Source organism: Canis lupus, chromosome 15 (genome assembly GCF_003254725.2).
Source record: "Canis lupus dingo isolate Sandy chromosome 15, ASM325472v2, whole genome shotgun sequence".
NCBI lineage: Eukaryota > Metazoa > Chordata > Mammalia > Carnivora > Canidae > Canis > Canis lupus.
The window spans coordinates 48258422-48277464 of record NC_064257.1 but is presented as its reverse complement, the minus strand read 5'-3'; the positions used below and the strand labels follow the sequence as shown (position 1 = coordinate 48277464).

At 37.9% G+C, this 19043-nt stretch overlaps 1 protein-coding gene across 15 annotated transcripts in view; it reads right to left on the bottom strand.

Moving 5' to 3' along the window:
* DCLK2 (doublecortin like kinase 2) overlaps nt 1–19043 on the bottom strand; it is a 246421-nt gene that overhangs the window by 151143 nt on the left and 76235 nt on the right. For all 15 annotated transcript variants that reach the window (XR_007402338.1, XM_049094197.1, XM_049094199.1 and 12 more), the window contains exons 3-4: nt 3288–3390; nt 177–278 (exon numbers count right to left, since the gene is read on the bottom strand). Coding sequence is in view for 14 of the 15 variants with exons in the window: in XM_049094197.1 (XP_048950154.1) it covers nt 177–278; nt 3288–3390 (205 nt within the window). In the remaining variant the exon portion in view is untranslated. The remainder of the gene's footprint in view (nt 1–176; nt 279–3287; nt 3391–19043) is intronic.

Sequence of the window (19043 nt, the reverse complement as noted above, 5' to 3'; positions counted from 1 at the left end):
GTGTCAGAATAAAACAAGTGTCTCAGCAGATTTATAACAACTTTGAGAAACAGGCTTAAATTTTTTATTTTAAAAATCATGTCATTTACATGTTTTAGAACCTGGCTGCATATATAAACATGGGAAAGGCTACTAGTTATAATAATTAAAGAAACTGAAGGAGAACGACTAACTACCTGAAGCTGGTGATTTGCTGCGTCGGGAGGGCCCAGGGCTTTTAGATCCAGAATACTTAACAGCTGAGGACCGAGAATAAGATGACTTCAAGACACGACATTCTAGAAAGGAAGGAAAGGGTATTAATGGAATCTAGTTTAAATACTAATCAAGGGAAGATTAAATGTGAATCTAGTTTCCTGCCTAGAACGATTACCTGATCATTTTCTGTTATTGTTAAACAACTTTAACACACAAAGCAACTGTCCCAAAAGTACACCTGAGGTTTATCCTTCTTAGTCGTTAGACTAGGCATCTTGCAGACCATCTCATTGTTCTAGTGAAGTTCCTATGGAACACAGAAATCCCCATGTCCTAACTTGATCACACACACATAGAGCCTAATCTAAACATAGGCAACTTCCTTTTTTAGTCAGTATTGATAGCAAAAGGCTACAATTTTTTTCTCTCCAAACTGTCTGATAATCTTATTTTGAAAGGGTATGGGACTCTTTACTGTCTTATTTTCCACTTTCCCTAAGTATGGAGCATCAAAAAGGAGGAAGCTAGCTTTAAACAATAACTTTGTTTTTTCCATAAATCACTAAATAGAACAGCATTTAGATAATTCAAACTAATTGCAGCTAAAATAATCACTGCTAATTTGAATAATTAAGAACGTGGGTTTTGGAATCATGAAGATTTTGAACGAATCATGGATTTGATTTTGTTAACTGTTAACCGGGGGGCCCTCAGGTTCTAAGCCTCAGTTATCTTCTCTATGAAATTGGGTTGAGAATAAAATCTGTTTCGTAGGCTTGTTATAAAGATTAAATTAGATAACATATTGTCTGTCATTTACGTTAAAATACTTCAATTTATGCAGTAAGATTACAATGTGGATTGGTTTTAATCTATTCCTCAGGGGAATAAATTAACATGTGAAGTCCACTAATCAGGACAATACACACCAGGGGGGCTAGTTAGCATTTGAAAGACCCTAATCAAAATCTTATGTGGAAGGGGCTGTAGCAACCTCAGTTTTAGTTAATTAGCATCGTGGATGTTAAACAGGAGTAGGAGTGTGAGTGTGTGTGTGTGTGTGTGTGTGTGTGTGTAGAAACAATCGTAAAGGCACGGCCACTCTTTCATAAGCACAAGTATAAATCTAGAGAACCAACAACTAGAGCTTAGTTTTAGGGCTCAGTCAGTCCTGAAGCCAGTTCTTGAAGGAGGATTCTGTTACTTGGCTAAAATGCGTTTAGCATTTTAATGACTCTTTAATGCAAGATGTCAGAATCTTAAAAGGATAGAAAGTTAGGACTTTGTTAAGATTAAAAGACAAGTTAAATAACCAGTTAGAAACACAACTTTTCCTCTGAATAAATAACAACAGTGGCAGAATTAGGTCTAATTCTATGACCTGCTGGTGGTGGTATGAAAACGTTCCCAACAACAATAACGAGAGCAATAGCACATACAACAGGCACTCTTCTAACAGCTTTATATGTATATTGACTCATTTAATCCTCACAAAATCTTATGATTTTGAAAAAGCCAAATATCCCCAGTTTGCAGAAGGTTAATAATTGGCAACTGAGAGGGAAGAGATCAGTAGCCTTCATCCACCTTTCACTCTTGGAGCCCATCAATAGCTAACAACAAAAACCAGGAATGATAAAACTAGCTTATGTAAGTTTACAACATACACGTAAAACATGGAGTACATACATAGTATGTGCTCAATAAACATTTTGTTTTTGTTAGCCAAATTAATGTTACAACCTAGGAGATAGCATCATGTTTCAGTGTCTCCACTTTCAAATCTACTAATATTGATTGACATCAAAGGAATATTATGAAATATTCCTTCATAAAGGAATATTTATGAAGCTAAAATCAAGAGAGATGTCAAATACAGATGATAATGTAAATGTACATTTCAGTCAACCTCCAGTATCCATGAGAACAGGGGAGAGCATCAGCACACATGATACAAAAGGACATTCTCTGCAATCCTTTCCAGTAGTATAACCAGTTTAAAGCAGGGCTAGCCCAAAGAACATAAAATGGTACAGAAACCCTCAATGAAATTTGGCAGCAGTGAAAAAAATGAAACAAAATGAAAAGTACAGATAAGCGAGCCCTAAGCACAAAGAAGATAAATCATCCCCAGGATAACTGACATAGTATGACAGAGAAGAATTATACAAAGAAGGTTGGTACCACAAAATATCTCATCTTGAATTTTAACATGTTTCTGGATCACAGTATTCATTTCATGACATGTTTCTCTAGTTCTGGACAGTCAGAATCACTACAACTGGAAAGGGTCTACTGTCAGGCTAATTTTGAAAAGCCAACTTTCCTCATTCACGAAATAAAAGAGTGAGACTGTATCTTTTACATCACTCTCCTATGTGAAATGTTATGTCTGTATATGGATTTTACCACATTTGAGGAGGAAGTTGACTTTACTATCAGCTAAAATAATCACTATTACTACGATAAGTTTAAATTAATTCAAGACAAAGAGTAAAGCCATTTTCCCAGAATCAGTAACACTTGAAATCACTGCGGTAATTGCTAAAAAGTTGAAAACTCCATACATCGGAGAAAGGGATTTTTCTTATTCCATCAATGAAAAAAGCTTTATTTTTTTCCTGCACATATGAACAAGGCATGTTGGTTTCTTTTTTAAAGCTGCTAACAATGAGGTAAAAAGAAATCTAAGGCAAATGCTATTAACAATTTAGTTATTATCATTTTATCTATCTCATTATGCACACAGAAAATGTATAACTAACCATTTCAGATTCAATAAAACCCATATATTTAAGGTGGCACAGCCAGCCACTGTTCTGAAACAGGGCAGGAAATGCACTTCAGAGGCAACACAATGCAGTAAAAACATAACTTGTTTTAGTCTAAAAATGAAAGTTATTTGAATTAGGTTGTTTTTAACAGCTAGGTCAATGTTTTCATTTTATTTTCTGCCTTCATTAGTTCAAAAAGAGTACCACCAATGTCATCCTTTCTTCAACAGGCCAGACCACTTAACATTGCCAACTGACGAAGCCCCAAGCCTCTGCTTCAGGGGTATTATCAAGATGGTCAAAAAACTGCCTTACCACTGTGATCCAGGACAAAGTCATCTTGGGCATAACGAAATTTTTCAGGTCCACAAGCAATAAAAACATCATCATCACCAAAAAAGTCTTGCAGACAAGTAACCTAAAGAGAAAAAAAAATTCACATCTAAGAGATAAATTAAAAATGTTAGAATTAGAAACATTATAAGTGAAATAAAAAGTCAACAAAATTCATTATATTTGCAAGCCTCACCTATAATACTGTATTGGAATGAAAAGTAATTTAATATCACACTACATTTCGAAGCACTCTACTCTTCACAAAGGACTTCCACACACTTTTCCCTGACCTGAGAACAACAGAATAAGGAGTTCATAGCTGGCATCAATATTTCTGTTCCTAAACAGAGTTGAGGACATATATGCAAGGTAGAGTGATGTTTTCCATGACCCCCAATTAATGGGTGGCAGGGCTGAGGCTGATGGAGGTCTCTGCTCTCAGTCTAATTTCATTTCTAACCTTCCTCACTCTCCCCCTTCCCAGCTGGGCCACCCTGGACATGACTTTCTGTACCTCTGGTACAGTACGCCTTAGGTTGCTTTGGGGGATAATATATGAAAACTGCTTGGAATAGTGCTGGGCATCTAAGGGCTCAATGTATCAACACTCATCTCCATCAACATTATCGTTAAGATCAGAGGAAGTTTCGGGGCCCTTCCAAAGACCTGTACCTAAATGTATAGTCTCAATCTCATATTCCTTTTTCAGCCCTCCCCCCAATCTACCAACACACATACTGTATCAGTTTCAGATTGCACAGAAACTGGACCCACTGCAGCAATCACATTCATCCACTCATCCCAGTGATTATGAGAAATATCCTCCTGGATTTTGTACACTTTTCCCCATTTTTCAATTGGCTATATGATTTCCTCTTTTTTTAAAATACTCTTTTCCTAATAATAAAGTTTTAAGAAATCACTCCTCTAGTACTTAGGAGGATTTGAGCAAGGAAATATTGGTATTTTGACTAGGGAATAAATGCCAAACAATTAAGTTGATTATATGGAATAAAAGTATTTAACACATATAAGGACTATAATAGATTTAAGTTTTTTTTTCCTGCAGCAGTTCAATTTAGATCTTCCTAATCAATCTTCTAATGATTCCACCTGTCAATAGAAGTTTGGATTTCCAAACATTGTATCCATAAGATGTTTTCCATCCTTTGATTCAGATTCTAGCCCATAAACATATATTTGGTTAAATAGTTAACCAAATTATATAACTATCAAATAGGTTCAGATTTGCCCCAAACACTCTCAAGGAATGGTAGGTATAAAATGAACGAGTGACACAACTGATTTAAACAAACATGTATTTTGACTCAGGACCCTGACATACCTCACAAAATAGTAAACAACTCTTGTCTCCACTTAATTCAACAAATTTGTACTGAGCATTTATTATGTGCCAGGCACCATTCTAGGTGCTATAGAAATATTAGCAAAGAAATTTTAAAAAAGAAACAAAAACCCCTACCTTTACAGAGCAATTGTGAAAAGCAGCACAATAAAAATGTGTAAGTAAATATAAAAAGGTGGTAAGTGCTATGGAGAAAGATAAAGCAAAGACAAGAATAGTGAATGTGTAGAATGGGTGGTCAGAGGATGCCTCATGCAAAGGTGACATTTGAACAAAACTTTAATAGAGATCAAGGAATAAGCATGTGGGGAAAGTGTTCTAGGCAGAAAGCACAGAATATGGGAAAACCCTGTGAAGAGATCAGGCTGGGCATGTTCTTGAAAAAACAGTCCTGGAATACAGTAAAAGAGGGGGAAGAATGGATGATACACGGAAGGGGAGGTAGAGCAGATGACATAGGGCCCTGTCAGCCATTGGTAAGGACGTGGGCTTTACTCTGAGATGGAAAACCAGTAGAGGCTTCAGAGCAGAAGACCATCACAGTGTGACTTCCCTTTTAACAGGATCACATATGCTCAGATTAGACTGGAAAGGGACAAGGATGGAAAGCATCGTTAAAGGCTATTGCTAATCGGGCAAGAGGTTAGAGTGGTTTGTGCAAAGGTGTTGGGAGTAGAAGTAGTGAGAGGGGGCTACACCACTCCTTTGGATATGGGAATATGAAAGGAGAGAGAAGACTATGATGGCTCAGGGGTTTGGGTTTGAGCCACTAAGGGGATGATGTCATTAACTCTGACAGGAGAAAATATAAGATAATGGACAAGTTTAGTGGTAGAAAGGGGCTCATAAGTTCAGATTTGGAACATTAACTGTGAAATGCCTATTAAACCCCCAGGTGGAGGTGCTGGATGGAAAGTTGGACACAGACAAATCTGAATGTCACAGGAGAGATCTGGGCAAGAGACGGAAATTCGGGACTCCCCAGCATATGGATGATATTTAAAATCTTGAGATGAATTATGGCAATGAATGCACATAAGGAAAAGATCTAAAGCCTGAATTCTGAAGCACAGTAACATTACAAAGTCAAGCTGAAAAAGAAAAACCAGCAAAGAAGATTGAGAAGGAGCAGCCAGTACAGAAGGAAGAAAAACAAGTTTGTAGCACACTGGAAACCAAGCTAAGAAATGGTTTCAAGGAGGAGGGAGGAGAGAGCAATCACCTGGGTCAGTGTTACCAACAGAGTAAGATTAATATTGAGGAGTAACCATTGAATCAACAACACAGAGATTAGTGGGATCTTAAAGATGAAAATAGTTTTAATGGAGTGGTTGAAGAGACTGTCTAATCAGAGAGCTTTAATAGAGGATAGCAGAAGAACTGGAGACATGAGTATAGACAACTCTTTCAAGGAGCTTTGACTGAAAAGGTAGAGCATAGGACTGGGAAAATGGCAGGAGGAGGAAATGGAGGGACACCTGCGTGGCTCAGAGGTTGAGCACCTGCCTTTGGTTCAGGTTGTGATCCCAGGGTCTTGGGATCGAGTCCTGCATCAGGTTCCCGGCAGGGAGCCCACATCTCTCTCTGCCTGAGTCTCTGCCTCTCTCTGTGTGTCTCTCATGAATAAATCATGTTTTTTTTTTTTTTTTTTTTTTTAAGGAAGAAATGGAGTCCGTGGTGAGCTGAACCTATTTTTTAAAGATGAGAGAACAAAACACATTACTATGCTATTGAAATGATCGAGTAGGGAAAAAATGGTGATGCAAGGAAGATAGGGGAGACCTGCTGGAGCTGTGTCCCTCTGTAAGAGAGAGGAGATAGGAACAGAGTGCAGGAGGAGGGACTGACCTCATGTGAGACTATGGTCAGTCTCCCCCAGTAAGGGAACCTCGGCAGAAGCTGCTAGATGGGAACACATAGTGGTGGGGCTGCTGGACGTTTTCGGATTACTTCTTACTTCACTGGGAAAATGGAAACAAAGTCATCAACTGAGAGAAAGGCTGGGAGAGGAGGTATAGCAGGTTAAAGGAGGAAGAAAAGATAAAAAATTGCAATCTGGGATTGTGGGGAGTTACTCATTACTAGTTTAATGAATACCTGTTGCCTCCACTCCAAAAGGAAAGGAACAGGTCTGACTTGGTCATTGCTGTGTCCCCAGCAAAGGGTCTTATTTATAGACACCGTACAGTGTAGTGTCACTAACCAAAAGGGGAGCCCCACCTTCCAATCTGGGTCCTGGCCCTAAACCCTCTGCTGCACCTCCCCAACACACCCCAGGAATCTAGTGCACTGTCCTGAGGAAGAAACAATGATGTCCCCATAAGCAGCATTAAGGGTCCACTCGGGATCCCACAGTCTGCATGACAAAAATTCTTGGTTCTAAAATGAAAGAAGTTAGCCAGTCCATATATTGTTTTAGGAAAAAAAAAAAAAAAAAACCTTTGAAGCTGGCATTGTTACTGTGTCATGCGGTTGCATCTAACTAGGCAAGAGAAGAAAATCTATATGAACATAGATAATACAAAAAACTAGACTGTATCGATAATGAGTAAATAAGGAATGGATGGGAATATTCTCTCCCTCTACTGCTGCTGATTTAAAATACAAGTCTGTTCACATTTTCCATAATATAGTCATGGACTGTTTGAACTGTCACTACTATGTTCCACTAAACTGTAAACTTAAAATGCACTAGAAACACCAGCAGACAAGGAAATTGATGAATATGATTAAATGTAAACCGAAATAATATCTGCAGAAGGAGGATGAGGTTTCAGTTCTGTTTTCACTTTCATTGTAGAGGAAACTCCATTTATAATGTCATCTAAAATACAGATGTCAAGGGCATCTGGCTGGCTCAGTTGGTAGAGCAAGAGGCTCTTGATCTCAGGGTTGTGAGTTTGAGCCCCACATTGGGTATACATATTACCTAAAAATAAAAAATAAAAATAAAATAAAATACAACTGTCAAACCCTGAAGCATTTGCTGAGCTGAGCACTTACGTGTGTCTGGAGCAGAGCACTACGCTGCTGAGCCTTTGCCTCTTTACACGTAGAAAGCCTGGGCAAGATACCAATTTCATTTCATCCTTAAAGACTAAATGTGATCACACGTAAAGGTAGCTGTTATTTCTTCACTAATTCATGGACTCATAGACTTTTTAAATTTAACTTAATGGATAATCTTTCTATAAGTATAAACAAAATAAGTACATGCTTTCCTACAAGTTCAATGAATTATGTATCTTCCCAGGAAATACCATTGACAACTTGGAAACGTTCCTCTCATAGTCTTGACTTGTAGAAAATTACAGACAAAAGCGATAAGATATCCTTTTTAAAATTAAGATATTAACTTGATTAAGTCCCAGAAATAACACACAGAAATGTAATTCATGTACATATAAATACACACATTGTATACATATACTTATAAAATACATAAGATTGTGTTTATATACACACATTAAAAAATAGTTTCTACCAAGATCATCTTGGAATAATTATAAAAGAGAAAAAAAGAGATTTGACTTAAATGTAATATATCAGAGCAAAGCACCAGTTTATATCTATATATGTAAGCTTTACACATAAATGTTAACATTTTTAGATAAGGCAGGCAAGAATACCATTCCAATTTTACGCTAAAATTATATTTGTGTACCACTAGGCCTCCAAATATAATATAGTAATTCTTTGCCCATGCTTACATTTTACAAGCATATGGACTACATATTTAATTGTTCCTAGTAGTGTCACAAACTCAGTCAATACTTTTCAAAGTCAAATATCTGATAAAATGCTGGAGTCTGATGTAAGCTACAATAACTATTTCTCACCAATGGGAGTCACATTAATTAATTACTGTATATTCATTCTAAGTTAATCAAGTGCCTACAATATGCCAGGCTTAAACAAGAGGCAAGAAGCACAGTCTATTCGTAGAAACTGAGAAGAAAAGTAACAGTGGTTCAAAATGTCACAGTAAGAGGAGACTATGACAGAAGAACACTCCAACAGTTATAAAGAAGCACAAATGAGCATCCCATAAAGTAAAATATCCATTACTTTTAGAATATTTCATATATTTGAATATTTCACATATTTCATATATTTGAGTATATTTGAATTTACATAATTCTAACTTTTATGTTTTTTTTTAAATATATCTCTTGTTCTTTAACTGTGGTGGTCTTGTTCCTTCATTCATACGTTTTAAAAACTAGACTTTAACATTAAGTTATGGGCCATGTTAGTAAATCTGACTCAGAAAAGAATATATCAGGACCATGAATAACATCTCAAAGTCCTTAACAAAGGTGAGGAAAGTTTATCAGTTTAGAAGACCTCTCACTGTCTGCTTCTAAATTCTTCAATACAAGAAGCTCTTCAGAAATAATAGACGTTTTGTGGCTAATGAAAGAAGCAACATGAATGATGGGGAAGTAATATTTCTGCTAAGGTACAAAATTAAAGCAATCAGGAGGATCTAATGGAGAAACATCCAACTGAGAAATAATGTACTGATGGGAGTCTCTAAGCTTTCCAAAGGAATGTGGGCCATTTAAAAACAGTAATTTTTCCTATCATTCACGAGACAGATTAATTAGATTGGGGTGAGTAGGTGGCAGCCATAATTTGAGTGCTGTTCTTAATACATTACATAAATTAATAGATTATTTAACAGCCATGATTACGTTTTGATTTCCCTATTTGTTCTCTTTTAAAGGATATTGAAACAGATATGAAGGCTTGAGGTCTGACAAGATATCATGCATGCATATAGGAGAATAAAATTTTTCCTCAAAAGAAAAAAGGTAGAGGACACAGGGATGTAATCTTCCCTGGACGCACATTCTGAACTAGAGGAGGTCTCTATTTCCTGACCCATTGGTGTCTATTTCCTGACCCATTGGAAATCTTGCATTTCTCATCCTTTCCAGAGTTACGAAGGAGCTGGTGGTAAAACAGTTTGTATTTCTCTAAGATCTCTTCTTACTATAAAATTCTAAAATGTAAATATTTTAGTTTCTAAGAAAAGCTTATTTATATTTTTGGAGACTGTTTCTGAAAAGTTAAGTGCATAAAAAAGGAAACACTATTTTAAGTGGGTAAATAGCAATGTCTACCGGGAATGCTTTCAGTTTCAGGCTCATAGGTCCTCAAAGAAATCTTCAACAAAATCTTTTTGCTCCTTCCAAATCCAGCTATTCCCTTAATACTCTGTAATTCACCCAACATAGACATTATCATTGAAGTAATTGCCTGGACTTTGTGTCTGGACCTCTCACCAGACTGTGCGCTCCATACATGTAGGGACACTGTCTTGTTCATTACTATAATTCCAGCACAGTACATAACATCTGGTAAAAAGGGTTTGTTCAGTAAATTCCTGTTGAATTAATGAAATGCTGAGTCCCACTCACTCCAAGTAGCCCTTCTCTAGAGGCTCCACTTCATACTCCTTCAATGAATTCCTATCAACTCATAATCAATCATGCAAGGTAGTCCTTGTTTCCAGATTCATGATATTGGTTTTCTATGCCAGTATAACCTATAAACTCTGAACACACCAGTCAAATCCTATAGCGCCTTAAAAAAAAAAAAAAAAAATTCAGCTGTTGGTTCAAAACCTTCTCAAGATCTTCCTGGATGAAATCTGAAACTGGTCCCTTACTCGGTGGGCAGGGAGAAACCAAAAAAAGAGACAGGCCATTCCAAGTTGGGAGGTGACAGTTTTAACCAGCAAAGGAAACTTCCATATGAGGCTTGTTTTGCATGGCAGCAAGACAAGTGGATCCCTACACATGCTGCCAAATCTTGAAAGTTCACATAGAGGTTTTAGCCAGGTTCAGACATATATACCAGGCAGATGTTCTCTACAGACATTATCTCAAGGCTATGTCTTTGGAGCAGCCTTAGGGTGGGGAAGGCAAACAGAACCCACATTCCAAGGACAGGGGATGGGGTAAGGAGCCTCTGATCACTCACATTCTGCTCATGGGTCGATCAGCAGTCACATCTTGATGACCTCCCCCAACATCAACAAATACTTGATCACATTTTGGCTTTAAACACCTTAAAATAACTTCTAAAAACTCATTTTAGATCATGCAAGCTCTTTCAGGAATTAAATCCCTTTCATCATTATTTCAGGGTTACCTCAGAAAAACTACTGAAGAAATCTACTATTACAACCATTTGGTAGAGGACATTTAAAGCAAAGCAATTTGCTATTAAATCTACCACTTGGTGATAGTCAGACTTGAGGATGTATTAAATAAAGGTCTCTTGAGATACTTTCCAAAACTATCTGTTAAAAATTTCCAAGACCTAATAAAAATGCAGACGAAACATCATTGGATCTCAGTAAAGGACTAGTTTAATCTGGCATTAATTTACCTAAATATAGTCAGGGTCAAAATCTCGGCTTCCTTGAAGTCCATCTCGCAGAACAAGAGTGACATTTTATAGAAGAAATGGGATTGAGATGGGGAAACTGAAGGACTCCATGAAAATCTGCTTTTCACTTCCTTTCCTGCTTCTACTTTTGCTAGGACCTGCACCCCTGACCTATACATGCCTTAAGGTATGTCCTCCTTGTAAGGGACAAGGAGTTAACGATTTCTTTGAGGTCTTCCAGCACAATAGATAACATCTAAGGAATGACTAAGAAGACATCACATGCATATTCCAGACCACTGGCACTATATCCACCCCAAGACCCCCTGGCTCCAAGGAGTAACACCTGGGTCTTCATCTTTATTCTAACCCGTCCTGGATATCTAAGATGACATGTACACCAGACCACAACCCTCAATAAAAAAAAACCCAGACCCCAATAAAGACAAGACTCTCTATTCTTGAGTCTCCCAGATGCTCTGTCTTTACCTGCATTCTCTCTACACCTTCAATAAACTCTTCTTTCACCACTTCCTCCTGCTGGCTTGCATTTGATTTCTATCTTGCATGTACACAGGGACCCTCTCGGCTGGACCCAGCCTTCCAGCAACAAGATGATAGATATCAGGAGTTAAAACACACACTGGAGTTTTTTATGGATTTTCTTTAACTGTGTGTATGAAAGAAAGAAACAGATTAGGAACAATAGTCCACATCTGTTGAAATTAAAGGCTTTCATTATCAGAGTTCAGTTTTAAAAGCCATCTCCAAAAAAAATAAAAATAAAATAAAATAAAATAAAAGCCATCTCCACTGAAGAGTAAAGAAGAACAACAAAAAATTTTCTAACTTACTTCTAAAGAGGATTTGAAGGAGCTCAGAAAAGTCCAGTAAGGGGCTCATATCTGAAACTAATATTATTATGTCAGCTTTTAATGGAACTGCACTGGTAACCTTGATTTCTTTTCCTAAGAAACAGACTTAAGTCATAAATTGCCAAAAAGGAACTGCATTTAATTTTGAACCCCCAAAAACTAGTCTGCCATATGTAATTTTTCTACCACATAAACAAATGGAAATACAAGTTTTTTTAAGACATAAAGAAAAGCCAAAAAAGACAATTTTAACATACATTAAAGGATAAGCCTAATAACTACTGAGTAATCATCTGTTTCTATTGCTAGCATGGGACACTTTCTTTTGTTGTTAAATACACTGCCCTCATAAATATTTGAAAGCCATAAATTCAGCAGGTTGATTTCATCATAACAAATATTATACCAGACACACACACACCACTTTTTTTTTAAACCAGTTCTATCCTTAGAACTGCTTAACACAAACAGGAAAACTCAAAAATGAAATAAAGAAATAAAGAAAATGAAATAAAGAAAAGATATGTTATTTGGTTATTCCAAAATGCTAGGAATAACAATCAGAAAAACCAATTCACAGGTCAGTAAGCAGGGCCTGTGGGTCTCCCCATTTTTTTACCCTCTACCCAGAATACAATCGGCATAAATAGCCTGCTTTGTTCCCAGTAAATGTTGGCTGGCCTACAGTAAGGGAAGGATCCCTTTGTACAGTAAAAAGAAAGCTACTTAGAATAGCAATGTTTTTCAGCTTCCTGTAAAACCATTCAGCCAGCCACTGGTGACCCTGTGGTTGCCATGGAAACAGGACTGAAGCTAAGAGACGACAGTACTTGACAGTAAAGGGCTTCTCAAATAGACAACTCCCGACATTTAGTTTGTTTCCAGTAAAAAAAATACTGGACCTTGCCTTCCCTCTCCTACTGTAGCCTCTTCATAAATAATAGCTGGCTGTTCATCAATCACAACAAATCACAGAATCTTGAGACCACAGATTTGGTTTCAGGAAATACCTCTATCTCAACAGGATGAAAATCTCTTGAAAAATTTATAGATATTTGGCTACCAAATGTATTCTGGAGGAAAGACAATGATCACTCTTCCTAGAAATGAAGTCATTTCTAAGCTGACCCTCTGACTGCTCCAGGGCCCCAGTGTTCATTCCTACAGGAAAAAGTTTCAAATCTACCCTAGAGCTTTCCACCACTGGAAGGAGGCTGCAGCAAGAATTTAAAAGAATTCACTGGGGCGCCAGGGTGGCTCAGTTGGTTAAGCATCCAACTCTTGATCTCAGCTCAGTTCTTGATCTCAGGGTCAGGAGGTGGAGCCCTGCATAGAGCCCCACATTGGGCTCCACACAGGGCATGAAACCTAGTGATAAAAACAAAACAAACTAAAAAAGGAATTTAGGTAAGGATGTCAAAAGAAACATATTAAGCCAACCATCATGAGTCTTCCTCTAATTCTGGAGAAGCTGGAGCTGAATGTTTGCAAGCAGATGTGACTAGAACTGGAGTCAGTGCTCTCCAGGCTCCACCATCTTCACATAATAAACACATATATCAATTCATAAGTGTCACAGTAGAGGCAACTGAGAACCAAAGTAAAAGGGGGCAATTTTCTAATCCAAATTTTTCTGTTTCCAACAGAAAGGGAAAGGGAACAAGTATGGAATACCTAACTACACACTGTACACAAAGAGGCTCATTTACACATGAATTTCATTTAGCCCCAGAACAACCTTGTGAAGTAGGCACTGTGATTTCCAATTTACGCAAGAAACAAAGGCTCAGAGGTTAAGTAACTTGTTCAAGGTCAAACAATCAGAGGAGGAGCTGAGATCTGAACGCTGCCAGTGTGACCTGGAACGTAGTCATTGTACTTGACCACACACTGTCTCCCTAAAGAGAAAACAGTGTGATTTACAATCTATAAAAATAACGTAAGAGATTTTATTGAGAGAAGTCAGAGAAGTTTTTATACATGCCAAAACCCGGATAACCAGACCATTTTTCTAGGTCTTACTTTTACAAAGTAAATGAATGGCAAGTACATAAACTTGTATCTAGGATTTATCTTTCTTTTTAAGGATCAACTCCTAAGTAATGTCATAAGGTCAGTACAAGTTCGGGCCAACCTCCTATACTTTAGGGAATATGGAATAAATTCTGAAATTGGTAACTCCAAACAAATTGGCTTTTTCTAAAAACAAATTACAAGCACAAGTTAGAATCATATGGTTTTAGAATAGGACTCCATTTGCTGCCAGACTGGAAATTCTAAGAGTATAAACATGTGTTAATAAATATTATGACCTTTAAAATTTTAACATGAAGATAAAACCTGCAACATTTTCCAGAAATTCAGTCTCTGCATATATAAATCCATCATCAGATTAGTCCACCCTTATGGCATCAGTTTAACTTATGGTGAGTGCATCCAGGTAGTTAAGATCCTCGGAATCAAGACAAAGAGATCCATTAGGTAAGGTAGTGTAGAAAAACTCGCTCAGTTAATTCTGTACTTGTTTTGGAAAACACCAACCACTGAGCACTAGGAGTACAAACGTACAATACTACGTTATAATATAGTAGGGCTATTTAGGTTTGTAGGAAAATCATCCCTATTTAATAAATTTTTAAAAAGAATCATGTCCACTTTTTTTACGTTGCTTTCATCTTAAATTGTTTTTCTCCTGTCTTGCCATTATGTTCTTGATGTAGTTTTGTAATATAGGTTAGGTTTGGTGGGGTGAGGTCTAGAGCCAACGATCAAAAAAAGAATTCTTGAGAGGTCTTTGGTACAAAATAGTGGTTTTATGAAAGCACAGGGACTGGACCCATGGGCAGGAACAGCTGCTGCGCCAGGGTTGCGAGGGGTGGCTGATTATATACTTGGGAGTTGGGGGAGGTAAGGAAAAGGGAGGTTTTCATGCTAAAGAGGACAAGATATTGGAGGCCTTGCCATTGTCAAATTAAGGTTGTTTTTCCCTCTAGTAAAGCATTAACATTAAGATAGTTGGGAGCTTCCTTGTGGAAGTTAGGAAGTTATTGAAAAGAATGTTTTTCCTTGTAAATCACTAAGACACTTTGCAAACCAAGAGAGACTTCTGTCTATAGGACTACGATCTCTACAAGTTAACTATTTGTTTTGCCTTTCACTTAGCTTTAGGGCACCCAGGAGCACCTGAGGAAAGTCACACATGTCCCACCTGGGGTAGGGGGTCCTTTGTGGGTGTCAGCTTGTGCCCTGTCCTCAGCTAGCTTTCTGTTCCCTCATTACTCTGAACCTTTACTTGTCATACCAAAAGACTACTCAATTACCCTTTTAGCATCCCCTCTGCTCGCTTCTAGTTTGCTGCATTTGACGTCCCATGGGCTAAGGGTGATGAGGTTTAGAAAACGCACGCATGTAGCAAGAGCAAACTGGGTAAGGGCTACAGGCTTTGATTGGAAGGAAAGAAAATAAACTTTAGGGCCCCAATTTCACACTGTGCCCAAACTTTCTTTGCGAATCCCCTAGTTTTAAGATGTGGGTCCAGCCTGGTGAGTTGGATAGACTTGAGTCCAAAATAAGTGGGGCAGTTCTAGGCTGCAGAAAACATAAGATTTTGGTTTCTATAGCTGCAACTATTTTCACATGACAAAGACTCAAAATTTTCATTTTAAAACCGACATAAATCCTACATGAAAATCAGTGTGTTTCCACCCCCCTCCCCCAAGTCCAAGCTTCTTAGCAGATGAAAGTCTCACTTCCACAGTTGAAGAAATCCTCTGAATAAGTTACATGCCTATGGCTGTTCCAAAATGGAAAGCATGCCATCCATTCCAATAATTTATGACATTTTTTTAAACGAAAGTGATATTGGTTGAAGCAAATACCACAATTAGATTTTCCTATTTAAAAGGCACCTGTTCCTGAAACATAGACAAAACTTGTTACACTAACATATACATAGCTGATTTGCAAGTCATTTGAACAAGTACTTAATTTAGGAGAATTCAAAACAAGATAGTTCAGTTTAGATTTACGTGTTTATCAAGACTCACTCAAAACATGCAAATACTTATAGGAGGGTGGTATCTATGGACTGTGTACTTCTACTCCCATTTATATGCAACTTAAAAATAAAGGTATAAAAATCTTTTTTTGTTGTTTCATTTTAAGGTAATTTAATATATTTAAGTAATCTAGGACCAGACCAAAGACTAGGCAAATAATGCCCAGCCCCTAGAGTTAACAAAAGTTATTATGTCATGTTTGCCTCGGATCCCTTTAATATCTGGAAATAAAACATTATAAAGTTAAAATCTCTTTTGTTTCTGGTCCCCAGACCCCACTGCTGAACTCTCTCTTCCCTTCCTTCCTTCACCACCACCATAGGAAAATACTACTGAGTTATTTATCATGGGCCCTTCCAAGCCATGTTTTTAGCCTTTGTATTATAGATTAATATATCCACAGACAACCAAAAATATTTAGTATGTCTTTAAATTTTTATATAAGTTGTATCATACTAAATATATCATCCTACAATTTGTTTTTTGTTTTGTTTTGTTTTGTTATATCCCATTTTGATTCTGAAACCTAGCCAGGTCTTAGTTCTTATTAATTCCCTTTTTCAGCTCGCTGATCCAGTCCTAAAATTTAACTTTTAAAAGATTATCATTCTACCATTATTACTTTTGATAAATTGCAAAGAAATACTGCATACCCTCAATACTTCCAAATTCTTTCAAATGCCTGTTTTCTTAGAATATTCACTTTAGTTTAGATATTATAACATTATTAGTGCCCATGTCCTTAGACGGAAGAAAAGATGCATGAGTCAATGCTTTCTTTGCCTATAAGACTTCATCTCAAATTATGTGAAAGGAATGTACAGCAAATGCTTGACATTTAGGTCTAGAGATTTAGGCATAACTGTCATCCCTAAGAAAGGTTTCTTGACCCAAAGGAGTGTAAACTCTGCAAAAAGAATTTTTAAACTACTAAAACTTGAACTTACCTATATCTAAACTTTCAAAAAAAAATCTGCAAGATGCCTTAAAATTACTAATTCATAGAAATAGTTCCTTTCAAAAGACAAAGCAAAAGCAAAAGAAACCAAAATCACATGTCAGATTTATTCTACACAAGACAGGTTCCAAAGGCACAGGAAACTTCCGTTTCATAGGGAATGCATAAAAGGAATCCCTCCCCAGAGAATTCCATAAGCTGGAAAACACTGATGAACTGTATGCATGCACAATTTCTTATCTTTTTCTTGCATCCAGCAAAATGATATTCTTTCAAAGAAACATCTATTTATTTTTTGCAAATCTCCAGGGGTGTCAATTAAACTGAAACTGGAATCAGCAAGTAAGGGAAGTTGTCTGTAAGCATTTATCATCAAGTTATATGCCTTGCTTAGGGAGCCAGCTGTCTTAAATAACCATCCCTTCCCTGGGGCCACAAGTCTGGGCAAGAATGCTACTCATGTCAGAAACTCATGTCATGAGATTAGATTTGAATGGAAAAGCAAAGGGAACGTGGTCTGTTTGCTCCAGCTGGGATTGATTATTCCCTTCCCAACAAGGAGGTTGTTATTTAGCCTGAAAAGAAGAGCTTCCTTCCTTCTTGGATATTTTCCAATCCATCATGGCACCTGAGTGACTTAGAGAATACCCTGCCTTACCACAACTTTGAAGCTTCTCAGCCTCCCTCCAGGAAGATGTCTTGGTGCATTATTTCTCCATCAGTATGAACAGAAATTGCCCTTGGATTCTGGCAGTGTGGCAAGGTTAACTTGGGAGCCTAAGCAGGTAAATAAAGCCAGAGGGAATATCAAGATGGAAGCTTGATATTCAGCATGAGCTTGTAGCAGCCAAGGAGAATGGGGAAAACATCCAGAACCTGGAGACTCTGTCCATCTTTTCCTGTTGTACCCAGAGCACCCAGCACTATGGCGGAGTATAGAACACTCAGGGAATATTTATTCAGTGAATGAACGGATGAGTAGCACAGAGGCAGGGGGAACTCTAGGTTCAGTGGTTTAAAGTATTAGATTAACCGGGGTGGGGGGGCAGCTTTTACTACCAACATATGCATAGAGATAGCTACGAAGAACCGAGGGGCTTAGGCAGAAAACAGATGTGAGACGGGGAGGCAGAGGCATGTCAGCACAGCAGTAAGGATTGGAACATGAGCAGGATCCCAAATGTACGTAAATGTTACTATCACAACGTAGTCCATCCTCCTATCCTCTACCCCTATAGCTGGTTTGTCTCTAGCAACTTAAACAACTTAAAGGGAATACCCCAGCTTACAGCAAGGATCAAGATAAATGGGACCACATGTAGACTTTGGTATCCAAGCACTACAGACAGGAGGGACATGCTTAGAGAATAGGGAAGAAATGCCAAAAGGGGTTGCCGTCATCATGATAATTTTTAAAGAATAACTATGAAAGCTTCATATATGTGAGACCTGGGCCAAATGGCCCATGCTGTCCTTACCGCCACCTCTACCAGCTGATGAGAAGCCCTGGCAGAGGACCAAGGATGAGCTCCTCTTCACAGCCTGGTAAAGAAGAGCCCTGTTCCTTGCCTCCATTTCTCAAAGGTTCTGCCTTAGTCTGGCTTGAGTCCCAATTCTCCACCAGAGACATACTCACCCCTCTCTCCTCCGGTTACAGGAGAAGGATCAGCTCACAGGCCGACAAGTAAGTTCCATCCTTAAGACCTTGAGATGGCAGTCGCTGCTTCTGTTTAGTGTGGGGCAATTCTCTTCAGTGCTTCCCAAGTAAATATTCAGGAAATCAGCCGGCACTGTCTTGGGTAACAGTCTTTGGCTGAAATCTTCCCAGGCTAAGTAGTCTCACCAACAGAGGAACTTGATGAACAAAGTTTGCAGCTTATTTAAGTGCCATATTCACACTTCAAAAAAAATTTTTTTCATGATTTATCCAGAAGAAGGGGGTTCTGAAATGATTAGGTTTCTATTCTAAGAAGGACTCAGGTCCCCCTTCTAAAATGAACCATGGCCATATAAACAAATAGAAGCAAAGTGGCTCACGGCTGCATTAATTCATAAAAGCGGTCCTCAGCTTCGAAC